Below are 17,198 nucleotides of genomic sequence, written 5' to 3'. Positions count from 1 at the left end.
GCTTCTCATTGTGGCGGCCTCTCTCGCTGCAGAGCATGGGCTCTAGGGGCGCAGGCTTCAGTAGTTGTGGCTCTTGGACTCTGGAGCGCAGGCTCAGCAGTTGTGGCGCACGGGCTCAGCTACTCTGCGGCATATGGGATCTTCCCGGACCAGGGCTCAAACCCGTGTCCCCTGCATTGGCAGGCGGACTCTTAACCACTGCGCCACCAGGGAAGTCCCTGTTGGAAAATTTTTAATTATGGTTTCAATTCATTACTTGTGACAGGTCTGTTTATATTTTCTAATTCTTCCTGGTTCAGTCTTGGAAAATTGTACCTTTCCAAGAATTTGTCCATTTCTTCGTGGCTGTCCATTTTGTTGGCATATAGCTGTTTGTACTAGTCTCTTATAATCCTTTGTATTTCTGCAGTGTCAGTTGGGATTTCTCCTTTTTCATTTCTAATTTTATTTATTTATTATTATTTTTTAATTAATTAATTTACTTTTGGCTGCATTGTGTCTTCGTTGCTGCATGCGGGCTTTCTCCCTAGTTGTGGTGAGCGGGGGCTACTCTTCATTGCGGTGCGCAGGCTTTTCATTGCGGTGACTTCTCTTGCTGCAGAGCATGGGCTCTAGGTGCATGGGCTTCAGTAGTTGTGGCTCGCAGGCTCTAGAGCACAGGCTCAGTAGCTGTGGTGCACGGGCTTAGTTGCTCTGCGGCATGTGGGATCTTCCCAGACCAGGGCTCGAACCTGTGTCCCCTGTATTGGCAGGCAGATTCTTAACCACTGTGCCACCAGGGAAGTCCCCCCTCTGATTGATTTGCGTCCTCTCCCTTTTTTTCCTGATGAGTCTAGATAAGGGTTTATCAATTTTGTTTATCTTCTCGAAGAACCAGCTTTTACTTTTATTGCTCTTTGCTCTTGTTTTCTTCATTTCTATTTCATTTATTTCTGCTCCGATCTTTATGATTTCTTTCCTTCTACTGACTTTGGGTTTTCTTTGTTCTTCTTTCTCTAGTTGTTTTACGTGTAGTGTTAGATTGTTTTTGTTTTTTAAAAATAATAAATTTATTTATTTATTTATTTTTGGCTGTGTTGGGTCTTCGTTTCTGTGCGAGGGCTTTCTCCAGTTGCGGCGAGCAGGGGCCACTCTTCATCGCAGTGCGCGGGCCTCTCACTGTTGCGGCCTCTCCTGTTGCGGAGCACAGGCTCCAGACGTGCAGGCTCAGTAGTTGTGGCTCACGGGCTTAGTTGCTCTGCGGCATGTGGGATCTTCCCAGACCAGGGCGCGAACCCGTGTCCCCTGCATTGGCAGGCAGATTCCCAACCACTGCACCACCAGGGAAGCCCGGTCAGATTGTTTATTTGAGATTTTTCTTCTTCTTTTAAAGAATTTATTTATTTAATTTATTTATTTTTGGCTGCTTTAGTTCTTCGTTGCTGTGCGCGGCTTTCTCTAGTTGCAGTGAGCAGGGGCTACTCTTTGGTGCAGTGCACGGGCTTCTCACTGCGGTGGCTCCTCTTGTTGCAGAGCACAGGCTCTAGGCATGTGGGCTTCAGTAGTTGTGGCTCACAGGCTCTAGAGCGCAGGCTCAGTAGTTGTGGTGCATGGGCTTAGTTGCTCTGCGGCATGTGGGATCTTCCTGGGCCAGGGCTCAAACCTGTGTCCCCTGCATTGGCAGGCGAATTCTTAACCACTGCACCACCAGGGAAGCCCTGAGATTTTTCTTGTTTCTTGAGGTGAGATTGAATTATTATAAACTTCCCTCTTAGAACTGCTTTTGCTGTGTCCCATAGGTTTTGGGTCACTGTGTTTTCATTGTCATTTGTTTCTATGTATTTTTAAAATTTCTTCTTTGATTTCTTCAGTGATCTCTTGGTTATTTAGTAGCACACTGCTTAGCCTCCATGTATTTGTGTTTTTCACAGTTTTTTTCCTGTAATTGATTTCCAATCTCATAGCATTGTGGTCAGAAGAGATGCTTGATACGATTTCAATTTTCTTAAATTTTCCGAGGCTTGATTCGTGACCCAAGATATGATCTATCCTGGAGAATGTTCCATGTGCAATTGAGAGGAAAGTGTATTCTGCTACTTTTGGGTGGAATGTTCTATAAATAGCAATTAGATCTATCTGGTCTATTGTGTCATTTAAAGCTTGTGTTTCCTTATTTATTTTCTGTTTGGATGATCTGTCCATTGGTGTAAGTGGGGTGTTAAAGTCCCCTGCTATTACTGTGTTACTGTTGATTTCTCCTTTCATGGCTGTTAGCATTTGCCTTATGTATTGGGGGTGCTCCTATGTTGGGTGCATAAACATTAAAATTGTTATATCCTTCCTCTTGGATTGATCCTTTTATCATTATGTAGTGTCCCTTCTTATCTCTTTTAACAGTCTTTATTTTAAAGTCTATTTTATCTGATACGAGTATTGCTACTCCAGCTTTCTTTTGACTTCCGAATTCTCTTAGCTTTTGTTTGTCTGAAAAGCTTTTGACTTCTCCATCGAATCTGAATGAGATCCTTGCTGGATACAGTAATCTTGGTTGTAGGTTTTTCTCTTTCATCACTTTAAGTATATCCTGCCACTCCCATCTGGCCTGCAGAGTTTCCACTGAAAAATCAGCCGATAACCTTATGGGGATTCCTTTGTATGTTATTTTTCTCTTGCTGCTTTTAGTATTTTTTCTTTGAATTTAATTTTTATTAGTTTGATTAATGTGTCCTGGTGTGTTTTTCCTAGGATTTATCCTGTATGGGACTCTCTGTGCTTCCTGGACATGGGTGACTATTTCCTTTGCCATGTTAGGGAAGTTTTCCACTGTAATCTCTTCAAGTATTTTCTCAGACCCTTTCTTTTTCTCTTCTTCTTCTGGGAGCCTGATAATTCGAATGTTGGTACATTTAGTGTTGTCCCAGACGTCTCTGAGATTGTCTTCAATTCTTTTCATTCTTTTTTCTTTATTCTGTTTCTCAGCAGTTATTTCCACCATTTTGTCTTCCAGTTCACGTATTCGTTCTTCTGCCTCCATTATTCTGTTATTGATTCCGTCTAGTGTATTTTTCATTTCAGTTATTGTGTTGTTCATCTCTGTTTGTTCTTTAGTTCTTCTATATCTTTGGTAAACATTTCTTGTATTTTCTCAATCCGGGTTTCCATTCTATTTCTGAGATTCTGGATCATCTTTACTATCATTACTCTGAATTCTTTTTCAGGTAGATTGCCTATTTCCTCTCCATTTATTTGATCTTGTAGGTTTTTATCTTGCTCCTTCATCTGTGACATATTTTTTTGCCATCTCATTTTTTTCTTTTAATGAGTGGGATTGTGTTCCTGTCTTACTGGTTGTTTGGCCTGAGGCTTCCAACACTGGAGTTTGTAGGCTATTGGGTAGAGCTGGATCTTCGTGCTGAGATGAGGAACCCTGTGAGACCTCACTCAAATGAATATTTCCTGGGGTCTGAGGTTCTCTGTTAGTCCAGTGGTTTGGACTCGGATCTCCCACTGCAGGAGCATCCCCCAACCCTGGGCTTGTGAATCAAGATCCTGCAAGCCCCATGGGGTGGCAAAAAAAAGAAAAATAACAAAGTAAAAAATAAAATTAGACTAGGAAACTAACAGATATGTTAGAAAGAATGTAAAAATTAAAAAACAGATGAATCAACAACTGGAAGGTACATCAGTACCACAGTAGTAAAAAAGAGGAGGAGGGAAAGGAAAAAAAAAGTGGGTGGGGGGGGTGATGTACAGAGCGGGGCCTAAGCAAGGGTGAGGTTTGGGTGGTGGGCAGGGCCAATGCTCAGTACTCACAAGGCTGGAAAAGGCCCTGGAGGCTGTGGGGGGTGGGACTTAGGCTCAAGGAATAGAAGGGGCCCAGGGTGCCCCCCACCTAGGTCTCAGAGAGCAGGGGACCTCACCTGGGAGCACAGCAGGCTTCCTGGACTCAAGGGGACGGGGCAATCACCCTCCACTCCTCTCCTGCTCCTCCTGCAGGGCCCCTCCCGCCTGCCTCTCCTGATCTCCCTGGCCTCCCTCCTATGCCCCCAAGGACCCATGCAGCCTAGAGGGGGCTTGGAGGGCAGGGGACCGGTCTGGGAGCTCAGCAGTATCCCCATGCCCAAATGGGTGGGGCCAACCCCCTCCGCCCCTCTCCTGCTCCTCCCTCAGGGCCCCTCCCGCCTGCCTCTCCTGATCTCTCCAGCCTCAGGGGCGCTGGTCTTGCCTGGCCTCCACTGACGTCCTACCGGTTTACTTTGGGGTTCCTCCCGTCTCCTTGGGGGTCAGAGTCCCCCACTAGTGCCCGGCAGGTGCCCTAGTTGTGGGGAGACGCTAACTCTGCATCTTCCCACACTGCCATCTTGACTCCTCCCTCACAGGAACATTTATTTATTTATTTATTTATTTATGGCTGCATTGGGTCCTTGTTGCTGCACCAGCTTTCTCTAGTTGCAGTGAGCGGGGGCTACTCTTCGTTGCGGTGTGTGTACTTCTCATTGCGGTGGCTTCTCGTTGAGGAGCATGGGCTCTAGGCGTGCAGGCTTCACTAGTTGTGGCACACGGGTTCAGTAATTGTGGCTCACGGGCTCTAGAGCTCAGTAGCTGTAGCACATGGGCTTAGCTGCTCCGCCGCATGTGGGATCTTTCCAGACCAGGGATCAAACCCGTGTCCCCTGTGTTGCCAGGTGGATTCTTAACCACTGCGCCACCAGGAAAGTCCCCAGACGTAGGTTTAACAGGCTTGCCTGGGAAGGTCAGGGCCAAAGCCAAGGACTGGAGAAGTGAGGCCGGTGGGGGTATGGTGGCTCTGTCTGGGGGCCAGTGCAGCAGCAAGAAGAGCCAGGTTCTGGGGTGGCCAGGAGGGTGTGAGTGGAAGGGCACAGCCAGCTCTGTCAGTGCTGCTAAGAGATCAAAGATGAGGACAGAGAGGTGACCTTTGGCCACAGGGAGGTGGAGGGGCTCCTGATGGGGCCCAGCCCCGTTCACCAGGAATGATGAGACGAGGTCCATCCCAGGGGCCAGTCGAATGGAGACCCTGGCTCAGCTGGCAAGAGAAGGGGGACCCTGAGGACCCCTTCATGGGCAGCATGCCCATCCGAGGCGGCCCTCCCTGCTCTGCCCCATCTGTGGGTGGAAGGGCGATGCACAGAGTGGTGACTGGCCTCAGCTGTCCAAGGTTGGGGAGCTTGTCCCACTGAGAGCCAAGGCTGGGCCCTCGGGACACACACAGATGCTGGCATGCCTGATGCCCACCTGGGGCAGGCTGGGGGGCCAGGGGCCCAGCCCAGACTGGTCAGAGCTACTCCAGGCTGCTGATGCCAGGACCAGGCAAACAAAGCCATTACCAGGTAATGAACTCATTACTGAGGTCAGGCAAGGTCAATACCGGGTAATGAGTTGCCCCCCACAGAGCCACCTGACCCAGAACAGTTCCCAGGGAACGCCTGGGCAGCTAGAGCCACCAGGAGGCCATGGCACAGTTCCAGGCCTGGTGGGCAGGGGGTGTTCAGGGGCAAGGTGTGCCCGAGTCCAGCACCCACAGGAAGCCCCGTTCCAGCACTAGGATCCAGAGTGAGTCACTTCCCCTCTCTGACCCTGTCTTTAAAGGAGGGACCTTAGGCCTCAGGCCTCCCCTGGCCGCTGCACGCCCTCCCGCCTCTGTCGCCTCTGCACCCTCACCATCTCCTGGCCAGCAGAGACTCGTCCTGGGCTCTGACAGGGGTGGGGGTGGGGTGGGGAGAGACAGGCGAGGCCACAGGGACCACCAGTGGCCCGTGAGGCAGGATGAAGCTGCCCAGAACTGTGCTGAGCGATGGCTTGAGCCAGACCTGCCGGCTTAGTCCACCGAGGTCCCACAACGTGGCCTGCACTCTGGGGGCTGAAGGGCACCATAGCCTTCCCTTCCCTAGAGCCCAGGGCCCGTGGTCCAGGCCCCCGCCAAGATGGCTTGCTCACCCTCCAAAGGCCCAGCCAGTCTGGCCAGATGGAGAGCACAGCCCCTACCCTAGAGCCCCGGGCCACACCGCCCCTTCCAGGACCAGCTCTAAAACTAACCCCCATCCCACCCGGTGGGTGGCCTGCACAGAGGTCCTGTCCTCCTTGGGGCCTTGCCTGGTGTGCCCCCCGCAACACAGGCCCTCAGATCCCGCCGGCTTCAGGACTGCCACCTGCCTCGCCACGTCCCCCGCTTTGCCAAGAACCTGGTGGGCCTTCAACTGCAGAAGACAAAGACCTCTGTGCCCTCAGCACCCACACCCCCTCTACCTCGTGCGGTTGGGGACCTGGGGACCTGCATTACCAGATGCTCCCCTGAGGACTATGAGGCTACAGTCACACGGCTGCTCCCTACAACCCCCAAGGCCACCAGAGCTCCTCCAACATGCAATGCCCTCTTGGCTCCCGACTGCCCTCAGGCTCTGGGAAAGAAAACCTCCCGCCTAGGTGGCTGCCAGGGTTTAATTGCAACAGACTGCAAGGGTGACCACCCCCTTCTCTGGGCAGAGGCTGAGCCCAGGGCGGTCTCTCCTCCCTGAGTTAATGAGCAGCTACTCACCCACCTTGCCTGGTGGGAGGGCTGGCCTGAAGGCACAGAGCCCGGCTGGGACAGCCCGGGGGGGTCGGTGGCTTCCCACAGACACGGCTGGCCTGGCCCCTGGCACACAGAGAGGGACAGGATTGGGGAGGAGCTGGGCCTGTCAGCATCCCCGTGCAGGGAGCCCCCTGGCAGGCTGGCTTCAGGGCTGTGAGGAGCTTCCGAAAGGACCTGGAAAGCAGGTCTGTGTGCAGCCCCCCACCCAGCAGCTCTGTCCCCTGAAGGGACAACAGCCACTTGGCTCTGACCAGCCAGCTCCGGCCAGGGCACTCCAACCTGGCTCCGCACCGCAGGCCTCACCTGCGCCCTGGCCTCTCCACTGATGAACATGGGGCCAGGGTCACCACAACTTGCTTCCTGATCCTGACTGAATTTGACCTCTGGGGATCAGAATCGTGCTGACCACCCCTGCCTGTTCGCCCCAACCAACACATCTGCAACTCCCCTCAGGACCCATGGGGTCCTCAGGGCCTCCAGTCCCAGTCTGTCTTTGCTCCTATCACACCCCCTCCTTCGGCCTCTGTCTTCCCCAGGCCCAGGCTGCCTGGGCAGCCCACTCTAGGCCCTCCTGGCTCTCACATCCCTAACTGCTGGTCGGCAAATCTGGACTCCCTCCCACACCCTCTCCCACCCTCTCGGCCTCCCTGCCGTCCCCTCCTGGGGACCTGAGGGCCTCCTGCATTTCACAGGTAAGGCTCAGAGAGGGCAGAGCCCTCAGGTCACACAGCCAGGCTCCAGCAGGCCTGGAGAGGAATGCTGGGCTCTTGTGTCAGTCGTACTTTAATTATGGAGGGGAGGGTGGTGGCGGGTACGGTTAACAAGGCTCTAGGGAACAGCAGAGCCAGAGGCTGGAGGTCCTGAGCGGCCAGGTGACTCAGCAGGAAAGGAGGGTCAGAGGGGTTGACAGAGCACCAAATTCTCCCCTCTCCCTGCACCTTCCAGAGCGACAGCCTCCAGTGAATGAATGAACCGAGGGGATCCAGGCCTCTTCACAGTGGCCTGGGGCCAAGGCTGCCCAAGAACAGGGTCGACGACACCCCCAATCTCACACACACACGCACACATGGGCACAGAGCTGCAGAGAGGGTAGGCCCCGGTGGGCCCTGGGGACACAGGCTCCAGTGGCTGTCTTGCCATCTCCCCTCCCAGCCCAGCCTGGATCCACGCCAGGCCCTCCCTCCCCACAATTTGCTGGGGAGGTCCCAGGGCATCCAGAGTCCTAACTAGCCCCTTGGGTGCTGTGAGCACAACATGTTGGCAGGGGATACTGCCTTCCAGAGAGGCCCACAGCACACTGCCCACGGCCCTGTGATGGGCACGGGCAGCAGTGCGTGTGCCAAGGCACCAGGGTGAGAATAAATGGGTGCAGTGGTAAGGTGGGAGGGACAGGAAAGCCAGCAGGGATGGCCGTGAGGGCTTTGAATGCCAGGCAAAGGAGGTGCACAGCTGGCCAGGGGTGGGGTGGCCCCACCCGGGACTCTCAGCCCGATTCATTCACCCAAGGACTTCATCCAACATCCAGCCTGCTCAGCACCACTGGGCCTGTACTCGGGATCCTACTGTGGATGGAGGTGGACAGAGAACAGAGCCATTTAATCATGATTGCGAGGGTGCTGTGGGGGAGGGGCCTGAGTTCCCTGGTAGGGGGTGAGATGGTCAAGGAAGGCTGCCCTGGAAAAGTGGGATGAGTGGGAGCAGCCAGGCGAGGGGGAGCCAGGCCAGACAAACAGCCTAGGCAAAGGCTTAGGGGGTGAAGACAGTCACTGGGTTAGAGGAGGAAGAGGACAGGGCCAGTGCACAGACAGCAGTGAGGGATGGGCTGGACCTCCAGCAGCCTCTTGAAGGCAGGGGCCCAGCAGAGAGCAATGGGGATCTTGAATTCAGGGGCAGAAGTGCATGTTGTGTGTGAGCTGTAGGGGAGCAGTGCAGAGATAGCAGCCTGGACTGTGGTATGGGAGGAGGTGGCCCCAGCCAGCGAGGAGGGCTTCAGGCCGTGACCACACCTGCCTTCCCCTGACTGTGATGGGGACTGTGGCTTTGAGCAGAGTATGTGAGCTCGGTTCTCCACTTGGGGTTGGGCGCTTCCACGTCCCCATCACCTCTGCCCAGAAGCCTGTTCAAGCCCCTTGTTGGGACCCACTGACAGCGCAGCACCGTGGGCAAGTCCTGCACACTCAAGCCTTTGGCGTCGTTCCACCGGTTCCCCATTCGCCCAGGTTTCAGCCCTGCCGGGGTTCCGCGGGCCCCAGACCAGATTCCCCGAGGTCTTGGTCGTTCCCACAGCCGTCCCAGAGGCCCTCTCCAGGGAGCATCTCCTGGGCCCCATTGATCGCTAGCCCGGGGCGAGGGCCTGGCGCGCCACCGTCACCGGCCGCGGGGCTTTGCTACCTGGGACCGGCCAGGTGGCTCGTGGAGCGTGGCTTGGAGCGAGAAGGGTCCTCCGACGCCGCCGGCTAGCGCTCTGGTATCGGAAGGAGCTGGGGAGTCCGGCTGGCTCCGCGCAGCTGGAGCCAGAGTCCGGGCGGGGTAAGGGTCCGGGACAGGGGTATGTCAGCCTCCGGGAGTGAGCGCAGCGGGAGAGCCCAAGGTCTCCTCTGGCTGGGGGAGGTGGGTGCAAGTGTATTTTCTTGAAGGGTCTCAGGGAGGAGGCCGGGCCTTCATGCACTGGGGTGGAGAGTGTGACCCACACACCAAGTGACAGACACCGGGGACACGTGGGCTGCTGGGACACTGTCACCTGGACACAAGTTCACTCAGGACAGTGTCACTCGGATGTACAAGCACATTCTACCGTGGGCCCTGGACAGCAGCCTAACTCTAGCCAGCTTCACTCCCCTGACAGTCGGGCCCACCCTCTACTGGACAGCGTTGCCTGGACACAGCGCATCTGGTCAGCGCCCCCTGGACTCTCAGCTTTGCTTTGACAGTGACACGAAGGCCGCTTACCTTAAGTAGCCTCACCGCAGGCAGTCACCCGACAGCAGTGTCTCTCCAGTGTCAACCTACATCAGACTCCACAGCCCACCTTCCCGGAGTGTCGCCTGGGTCGGGTCTCACCTGGTACAGACAGCCCTTCACTCACTGTCCCTGTCACCAGGACCCACCACTCTGTGCTGTAGAGCTGGGATCCAGCAGCTTCTCACCTCCTGGCCTCTGGGAAATGGCAGCTGGAGGCATCACTAAACCACACAGTGTCTGGGGTGGTAAGCCAGCTCATTTGTAAAATAAAATAGTAATCTTAGGCTTTAGCAGGTGGAGTTTCTCCTTCTATCTCATCGGGGGATTCAGGCATAACGTGTAGGATGGGAGTGGGGGTGCCTTCTCTCCGAGAGGGATCTGGGGAGGTCTGGGGTTCTGGATGGGGTCTGGGACTGGCTGTGGTGGGGTCGGGAAGGGTGGTACGGGAGGCCTCCGTGGGAGCTGCGGTGCGCCCAGTCGGCCCCCCTCCCCCCAGCCAAAGGAGGCCAAGGTCACTCTGTGAGTCGTTTATTGCGGGAAGGTGGTCGTGTCTACATCCTAGGGCCCCTGCCAGAGCCACAGGCTGAGCCCCAGGCCCAGGAGAGCCCCGTGCCCTCGGGCCGGGGTGGGGGCTGCCGCGCGGACCGAGGCGCTTGGGGGAAGCTACAACCCTGCGTACGCCGAGAGGCTGCTGCGGCCGGAAGTTCTCCGTGAGCGGCGCGGGGCGGGAGCTGGGGGGCCCGGCCTGAGCCACGACGATCCGGAACTGGGCCACCTGAGGGTGTGGGGCGGAGGCGGTCAAGGCGCGGCGCACGGGAGGGCGGGGCGCTTGGGGGAAGCTACAACCCTGCGTACGCCGAGAGGCTGCTGCGGCCGGAAGTTCTCCGTGAGCGGCGCGGGGCGGGAGCTGGGGGGCCCGGCCTGAGCCACGACGATCCGGAACTGGGCCACCTGAGGGTGTGGGGCGGAGGCGGTCAAGGCGCGGCGCACGAGAGGGCGGGGCGGGGCGGCTCGGGGGTGGGGGGGAGGGGCGGGGTCTGTACCTGCGCGCGCCCGATGGGGACCGTGTCCTCGAAGACCGTCCAGAGCACCACGGGCCCGCAGGTCAGCGACCCCGCGTAGCGGTAGAAGCGCGAGAGGCCAGAGGCGCCCAGCAGCAGCGAGGCCAGCGGGAAGGTGGACGCCAGGTTCACGGAGGCCCCTGGGAGAGAGACGGCGGCGGCTCGGAACCAACCTCCCTGTGTCCGGCCGCCCCGCTCCCGCCGCGAGGAACCGCGCCCCTCACCGCGTGCAGACACGTTCTTCAGGCCCGACAGACGGCCGAAAAGTTGGCGTTGTCAGAGTCCTGATCCTGGGAAGGGGGCTCCAAGTGACAGGGGCTCGAGCGGGGGTCTAAAAGGGGGGGAACACTGAGGGGGATGTAGGGGAGACTAAGTGGAAACAGAGGTGAAGGGGGTTTGCTGGGGGGAGGGCCACCCCCACTGACCCTGCAGGTCCACGACTTCTCACTGGCCACAACCCCTCACAGAACCCGTTCATCCTATAAAGCCTCTAGGGGCCCCAATGCCCACCCAAGATTACACAGGCCACCTGCCCCCTCTACAGACCCCCATGGACCGCCTTTCTTGAAAGCAGGCTGTCACACAGCAGCCCCCCTCCCTTCCAGGAGGCACACGCCCCTCCCTCACTGTCAAGAGCACGGCCAGCACTGCCAGACCATCAGGGTGAACTCGGGCTTCCCCTATGCTCTGGTACCGGGTGTTCATCTGGACCACGTGCATCTGGGGAGACCCAGATTATGGGAAGTACCCAGCTACTCCCACCAGGCTGCCCTGGCCTCCATGGGGAACTCCCGCCACCCCTCCCCATGACCAGGCCCACCTCCATGGGGCGGTGCTGCCCGTCCAGGCTGTGCTCTGAGCCTGCTCGCCCGGGGCCCCCGCCAGTGGTAGGGCAGCTGCAGGGCACGGTAGGCTGGTGGTGGCAGCCTGGCGCCCTGCATCTCCAGCAGGATCTGCGGGCAAGTGTCCGTGCGGAGCACTGAGGGGGAGGGAACAAATGACACCCTGTCTTTCCCCCACTCAGCTGCCCTCGTGCCATTAGGGCACAAGGTGCGAGCAAAGATACCCCCTCAGGCCAGTCTGCCCCCTGGCTGGGCCTCTTTGGAACTATGACACCCTGGGTGTCCAGGCCCCTCTGCTGGCCGGCCAGGTGGGGCTCCACAGACTGCAGTGGAAACCCCCGACCCTGCACGGAGGGGAGAAGGCAGCCTCCCGTGGCGGGGGTCCTGATCCACCTCAGCTATGCGATTGTTGGGGGTTGTGGTGACTCCAGGAGTTCTGACCTCTGGGTACGCCCTGACTTCTGGTCCTTGGGGACAATGGCTGATTGCTACTGGTAGGGGGTTCCTGGCACCTCTATGTGGGGGTTCCAGACCTCCATTGGGGGATGTCTTGACCACCGTGTGTGGAGCTTCCTGTGCCATTTATGGAGATTTTGATTTCTGTGGGGGCATTCCCATTCTTATGTAGAAGCTCTTAATCCATCTGTAGGGATTCCTGACCCTTGTGGGGGGGTCCTTGGTCTCTGTAGGGTGTCTCATCTCCTGTGTGGGGATCCTGATCCTTGTGCAGGGGATTGCTGTCCCTGTCTGTGGGAGGGGGGGGGGCCTGACCCAGGGTGCTGACCTGTATGACCATCATTCTCCAGGGTCCACAGGCCTGGAGGTGCTGAGTCGTAGCCTTGGAAGATGAAGGGTCCAAGGGTGGGGTCCTGCTGGACCCGGTGAAGGTTGATGTTGATGGGGGACTGGCCTGGGCCCCCACAGGCTGGGGCCATCTCCTTCCAGTGGGTGGGGCCTGGGGGAACAGGTCTAGGTCTCTAGGGGGGGCTGAGACATGGGGGTGCACAAAGGTGGCCTCCCCACACACACACCCAGGGAAGAGCCCCCACCTGACATGTCACAACTGCCACCCCCCAAACCTGGCCTGGCCATAGTGTTTGCAACACCATCACAGGTACAGCCCCTGCAGGCAGCTGCTCCACAGAGAAGGGGCCTGGGAAAGTCTCCTGGCACCCGGCCACATGCCAACTTTGGGGACCTCCACGACCTGCTCACACGTGGGCTGGCCACACGGCACGCTTATGGGTCCCACCTGATGTGAGCAGCTTGGCACACACAGCAGGACTGGAGAGCACAGCAGCCACAGACCCGGACACACACACAGCGGGACAGTCATACACACACTGCGGGCTCCCAATCACTGCGACCCAGGACTACAGACAGAAAACCCGCAGAGACCACAGAAGTGCAGTGGACACAGGACACAGACCAATGCCACACAGTCTCACACAACACTCTGTCCTCACCACACTTTGGGTTCTGGGAGTCGTAGCACCAGGCACCTGCAGACGGTGGGAAGGGACTGGGCTGACGCAGGCCATCTGGGCCCTGAGCGCCACCCCAGCCAGGGTCCAAGGGTGGGAGCACAGGGCTTTGGCCAGTGGACGCCAGGCAGACCCTATTCTCCTGTCGCCCCAATTCCAACCTCTCCTCCCCAAAAGACGCCCCCCCCCACTAGGGGCAGGGCCTAAAGCGGAGAAGAGGGAGCGTCCGGGTAGGGTAGGGCAGAGCAGAAAGGCAGGGTCCTTGTGCTCACCTTCCGAGTCAGCGCGCACCACCAGCGGCACGGCGAGGAAGGCGAATGCCAAGCCCGGGGACCGCATGGTGCGGCAGTAAGTGGCGGAGTACGCGGGCCGAGGAAGCCAGCGAGGCGGCGAATTTATCAGCGGTGTGAGTTAGGGGCGTAGCTGAGTCCTGGGGTCTCCAGGCGCGGGGAGGGTCGGAGGAGCGGCGCCTCCAGTGGGGAAACAGCTGGAGCTTGCCAAGCACTCGCTCTGATCCCGGGGCGGGGACGGCTGCCAGCAACAAACGCCGGCGTCGACCCAAGCTGCACGCTTTCACGGACCCCCCCACCCCCAACTATTCCTGGGTGGGGGGATGCTATTATTATGCCCATTTACAGATGAGGTAATGGAGGCTGGAGACCAGGAGTGACACGCCAAGGCCACCAGAAAGGACAAAGTTCGAGGGAGATGGCACCTTGGATTCCAGTGCCTTGACTTGGGGGGCTGGGGTGGGGAGGACGCCCCAAGACCACAGCCTCTATCCTACCAGCGCACCCCTGCGGACCAAAGCGTCTGGGAAGCCGCTGCTTCCTCCGCTCCGCCCCGCCCCGGTGGGACCCCGGCTTCCGCAGCAGTTTCGGAGGTCCCGGCGCCCAGCGGACCCCAGGCTGTGGCCCGAGCCCCAGTCGCTCTCTTGGAAAGCGGGGTTCCGATTTCCCCGCCCCGCGAGTGGCCAGGAGCGAAGACGACGCACCGGAATGCGCTCGGCGGGCTCGCCCGCCAGGCGCTGTCCGCGGTGCTGACCGGACAGCCCGCCGCCCCGCAGGTGTTCAGGCCCGAGGGCCGCCTCCCCAAGCCCCCAGGGGCCGCACCAGTGCCTTTCCTAAACCAAACCCTTGCCCGCCCAGCGCGAGGACCCACCGGAGGCTGAGTCCCCTGGGCGCCCTCTTTCCTCACATCAGGAACTGAGAAATTATTGAAAAGACCACGGTCAGAGAACGGAAGGGACAGGTGTCTCAGAACCCCACGCCTGCCCTGGCTTCTAGAGGTGGCCCAACTCCTCCACGCAGCCACCACTGCACCTGTCCCTCGGCCCCAACTTGGCTGGAGCCTCCTGCTCCAGCTGGGGCCGCACCGAGGACGGACCACACTTCTTCCAGAACACAAATTTATTTGGCATTCGGATGAAACGGTTCTCACAGCATCTTAAGAAAAGAACTAGTGCCAACCCAACCAAAATAAACCCAAACTAAAAACCCTTAGTGAAAGGAAAACATAAACAGGCCTTGAGACAATGGCGTATAGACACCCACCCCCACCAAGCAGGTCAACTGCTCTCACAGGAGCACAAGACTCAGCCAGGGCTGGTCGAGATTCGTCTGACCACTGAGCACAACCAGATCTCACGATGGTTGGCCTAGGCAGAAGGCCGATCCCACCTCTCCCCTTGCTCCCCCACCCCCACCCCCAGTGGAGCTCAGCCCCTGGGGCACTAGCTCCTGGGGCCACTGCGGGCAGCAGGCAAGGCCTGAAGCAGTGCCACGTGGGCTGAGCAACCCCAGAGCCCTGGGCTGTCCAGAAGCAGGCCCCCCTCTGTGGCCCCCACGGCCTGCTTCAGGCCACCCCCTTAGTGACTCCCACACGCCCAACTGGCCCAGCAGTCCTTCGGTCCCCAAGGAAGTCCCCAGTCCCACACATCTAGTGCCAGCCGCCCTGCCCTGTACACACGGGTCTGAGGCCTGGGCCAGAGACATGGGGGCTGGGAGGGACCCTGAGCTGTTGGGGCTAGGCCCCTCTGGGGCTCCACAGGGGAGCCCACTCCAAAGCAGGAGTGCTCAGGACCCTCACCTAGCACCAACAAGGCCTGTGACAGCTGCTCTGTGCCCAGAACAGTGGAGGCAGGTCACACTTTCTGCTTTGTCTTCAGCAGCCAGTGCAGCCACTCTCCAGTCCCAGTCCTTGGCAGGGGGAGTGCAGGCCTGCTCGGCACGCAGCCTGCCCGCGTGGGGCTGCCTGCAGCACTCTGGCCCCTGTGGGCCAAGCCCCGGTCTGTGGGCAACTTGAGAAGCTCATGCTGCCCAAGGAAGAACAAAACGGTCCCCAACGGGAGACTGTGAGAACGTGTCCAGAAATAGACTGTGCCAGCGAGGCCTGTCACCACAGAGCACCCACTTCAAGTCATCCCCCGCTCACTGCTGGTCTGGGAGGGCGCAAGGGGCCAGGGAAGGGCTCCCTGCTCTCAGCTGAGGGCCACGCCTTGGGGCCGCCCAGCACGCCATGGCTGGCCCTGCAAAGGGGGGCCCCAGGCCTGAGTCCCCGTGTACCGCCACCACCTGCAAACACTTAGACACATACACACACATACGCACACAGATACACATGCACACAACAAAGAAAAGATCCAGACATTCAACGTAGAAAAGATATGAATGTGCTAAAAATCGCACAAAACCCGCTTAACCTCCAAACCTCAGAAATGCTAAAACCCCGTGTCAGGAGACAAGACCACTGCCCAGAAACAGGCAACAGTGACCCTCAGTCAAAGGCCCCCCAGGGTAGAACACCCAGCACCTCGCTGCTGGGGACAGGAAGGTGGCATGCTGCCACCAGGCACGTAGCTCCAATGGTGGCAGTGGTGGGCAGGAAGTGGACTTCTGGGAGATGGACAGCCCAGAATGTGAATTTCAGCCATCCCTCTCCCCAAAGACACAACCCTTATGGCACAAACAAGGTGGGGTGGGGGCAGGCCAGGCCCAGGGGCAAATTCAGCAGGAGTGGGGGCTCCAGAAGGTAGCAGCCAGGAGCCAGCCCCGGTGGAGGATCCAGGGCCAAGACACTCATGCAGGGCTAAAGGCCCCAGCCCGACCCCAGAGCTGCCCAGGGTGGGCCACACATTGTGATGCTGGGGAGAAAATGGTTGGGGTGGGGCCCACGCCTCCTGGTGTGGAACTGGGCTTCACGGAGCCCAGCTGGAAAGACAGTACAGAGTCCAGCCTCCTTCCCAGCTGCCCTCCTGAGGGCCTCGGGCACCAGGCCAGCCCCCAGCCCCCACAGCTGGATGTTCACAATTGGACCTGGGGGACCACCCCCAGAGAAGCCCTTGTGGCAACCTCCAAGGCCATCTGCCCCGACTGCACTGACAGTCTTGACACCTGCCACCCGGGCGCGCCTTCTTGAGCGGCGGCTGGCAAGGCGCGCGCGGCAGCCCAGGCTCCTCTGGAGGGTGAGTGGCAGCAAGCAAGCCCACCAGAGCAGGAGTGTCCAGCCCCACTAGAGCGTATGGCGCCTCCTTTGTTCCCTGCTCCTGACACGTGTGGTCTCAAGAACTCTGTCATCCTTCTGCCGTTTAAAAAGAAAAAGACAGTGACCCAAAGCTACGCGTGTGTTTGAAGCCCCCAAGGACCCTCGGGCAGGTGCTGGCACCCTGGGGGCTGGCGTGGTGTCTGTGTGTGTGCCCGCCGTCAGGGGTGCGGCTGTGCAGCTGGGTCCAGGCTCACTCAGGGGCCCCTCAAGTCTCCCAAGGGGATCAGCGTTTTTCTCGACGGCAAACAGGTGCTCCCTGCCCATTTGGGCCGCGGGCCCACCGTCCTCTACACCACGGTATTGAGGGAACTTCGGCTGTGGCGGCCGCCCCCTGGAAGCGCCTCTGTGGCCAGGGCACTGCCACTCTGGGCGGGGTCAGGGGGCACGAGGAGGACACTGCTGCTGTCGGCTGAGTCTTCCAGTTCGGCCAGAGAGGCCCTGGGGGTGGGCAGGGGCTGCTCCAGGCGCCGGGGCGCTGCACCCTCACCACCACCATCCCCTGTGGTCGGTTGGGCGGCCTCTGCTGGCTCAAAGGCGTCATCATCTGCAGGAGGAGATGGGGGTCAGCAGGGGGTGGTCCCGGCTTAGGGTATGCTCTTCCTGCTTGCCTGCTCCCACCAACACCACCGGGCAGGGGACAGCCTGCCCCACGGGGCTCCACCGTGCTCAACCCTCACCTTCGCCATGCAGTGGGCTGCGTGGGGCTGGAGTAGGGGTACAGCCGTGAGCAAAGCATGAT

The 17,198-nt window shown here is 58.7% G+C and overlaps 2 protein-coding genes across 2 annotated transcripts in view; both read right to left on the bottom strand.

Annotated features, from left to right (window-relative positions):
• Window positions 1-8,903: 8,903 nt before the first annotated feature.
• Window positions 8,904-13,255, bottom strand: LOC102975583 (carbonic anhydrase 15-like). Its single transcript, XM_028480513.1, is given in 10 exon segments — window positions 8,904-9,075; window positions 10,344-10,480; window positions 10,573-10,730; window positions 10,815-10,844; window positions 10,847-10,880; window positions 11,218-11,310; window positions 11,460-11,569; window positions 12,217-12,387; window positions 12,899-12,934; window positions 13,189-13,255. Coding segments are annotated over 10 exon segments (1,008 nt in total).
• Window positions 13,256-14,307: 1,052 nt separating this feature from the next.
• DGCR2 (DiGeorge syndrome critical region gene 2) overlaps window positions 14,308-17,198 on the bottom strand; it is a 39,171-nt gene continuing 36,280 nt past the window's right edge. Inside the window, exon 10 of the mRNA XM_028480512.2 lies at window positions 14,308-17,003. Within this exon, the coding sequence (XP_028336313.1) occupies window positions 16,747-17,003 (257 nt within the window). The 3' untranslated portion in view covers window positions 14,308-16,746. The remainder of the gene's footprint in view (window positions 17,004-17,198) is intronic.

The sequence above is a fragment of the Physeter macrocephalus genome, chromosome 19 (genome assembly GCF_002837175.3).
Source record: "Physeter macrocephalus isolate SW-GA chromosome 19, ASM283717v5, whole genome shotgun sequence".
Taxonomy (NCBI): Eukaryota; Metazoa; Chordata; class Mammalia; order Artiodactyla; family Physeteridae; genus Physeter; species Physeter macrocephalus.
Note: the sequence above shows the minus strand (reverse complement) of the source record. Positions and strands in the feature narration are given on the sequence as shown.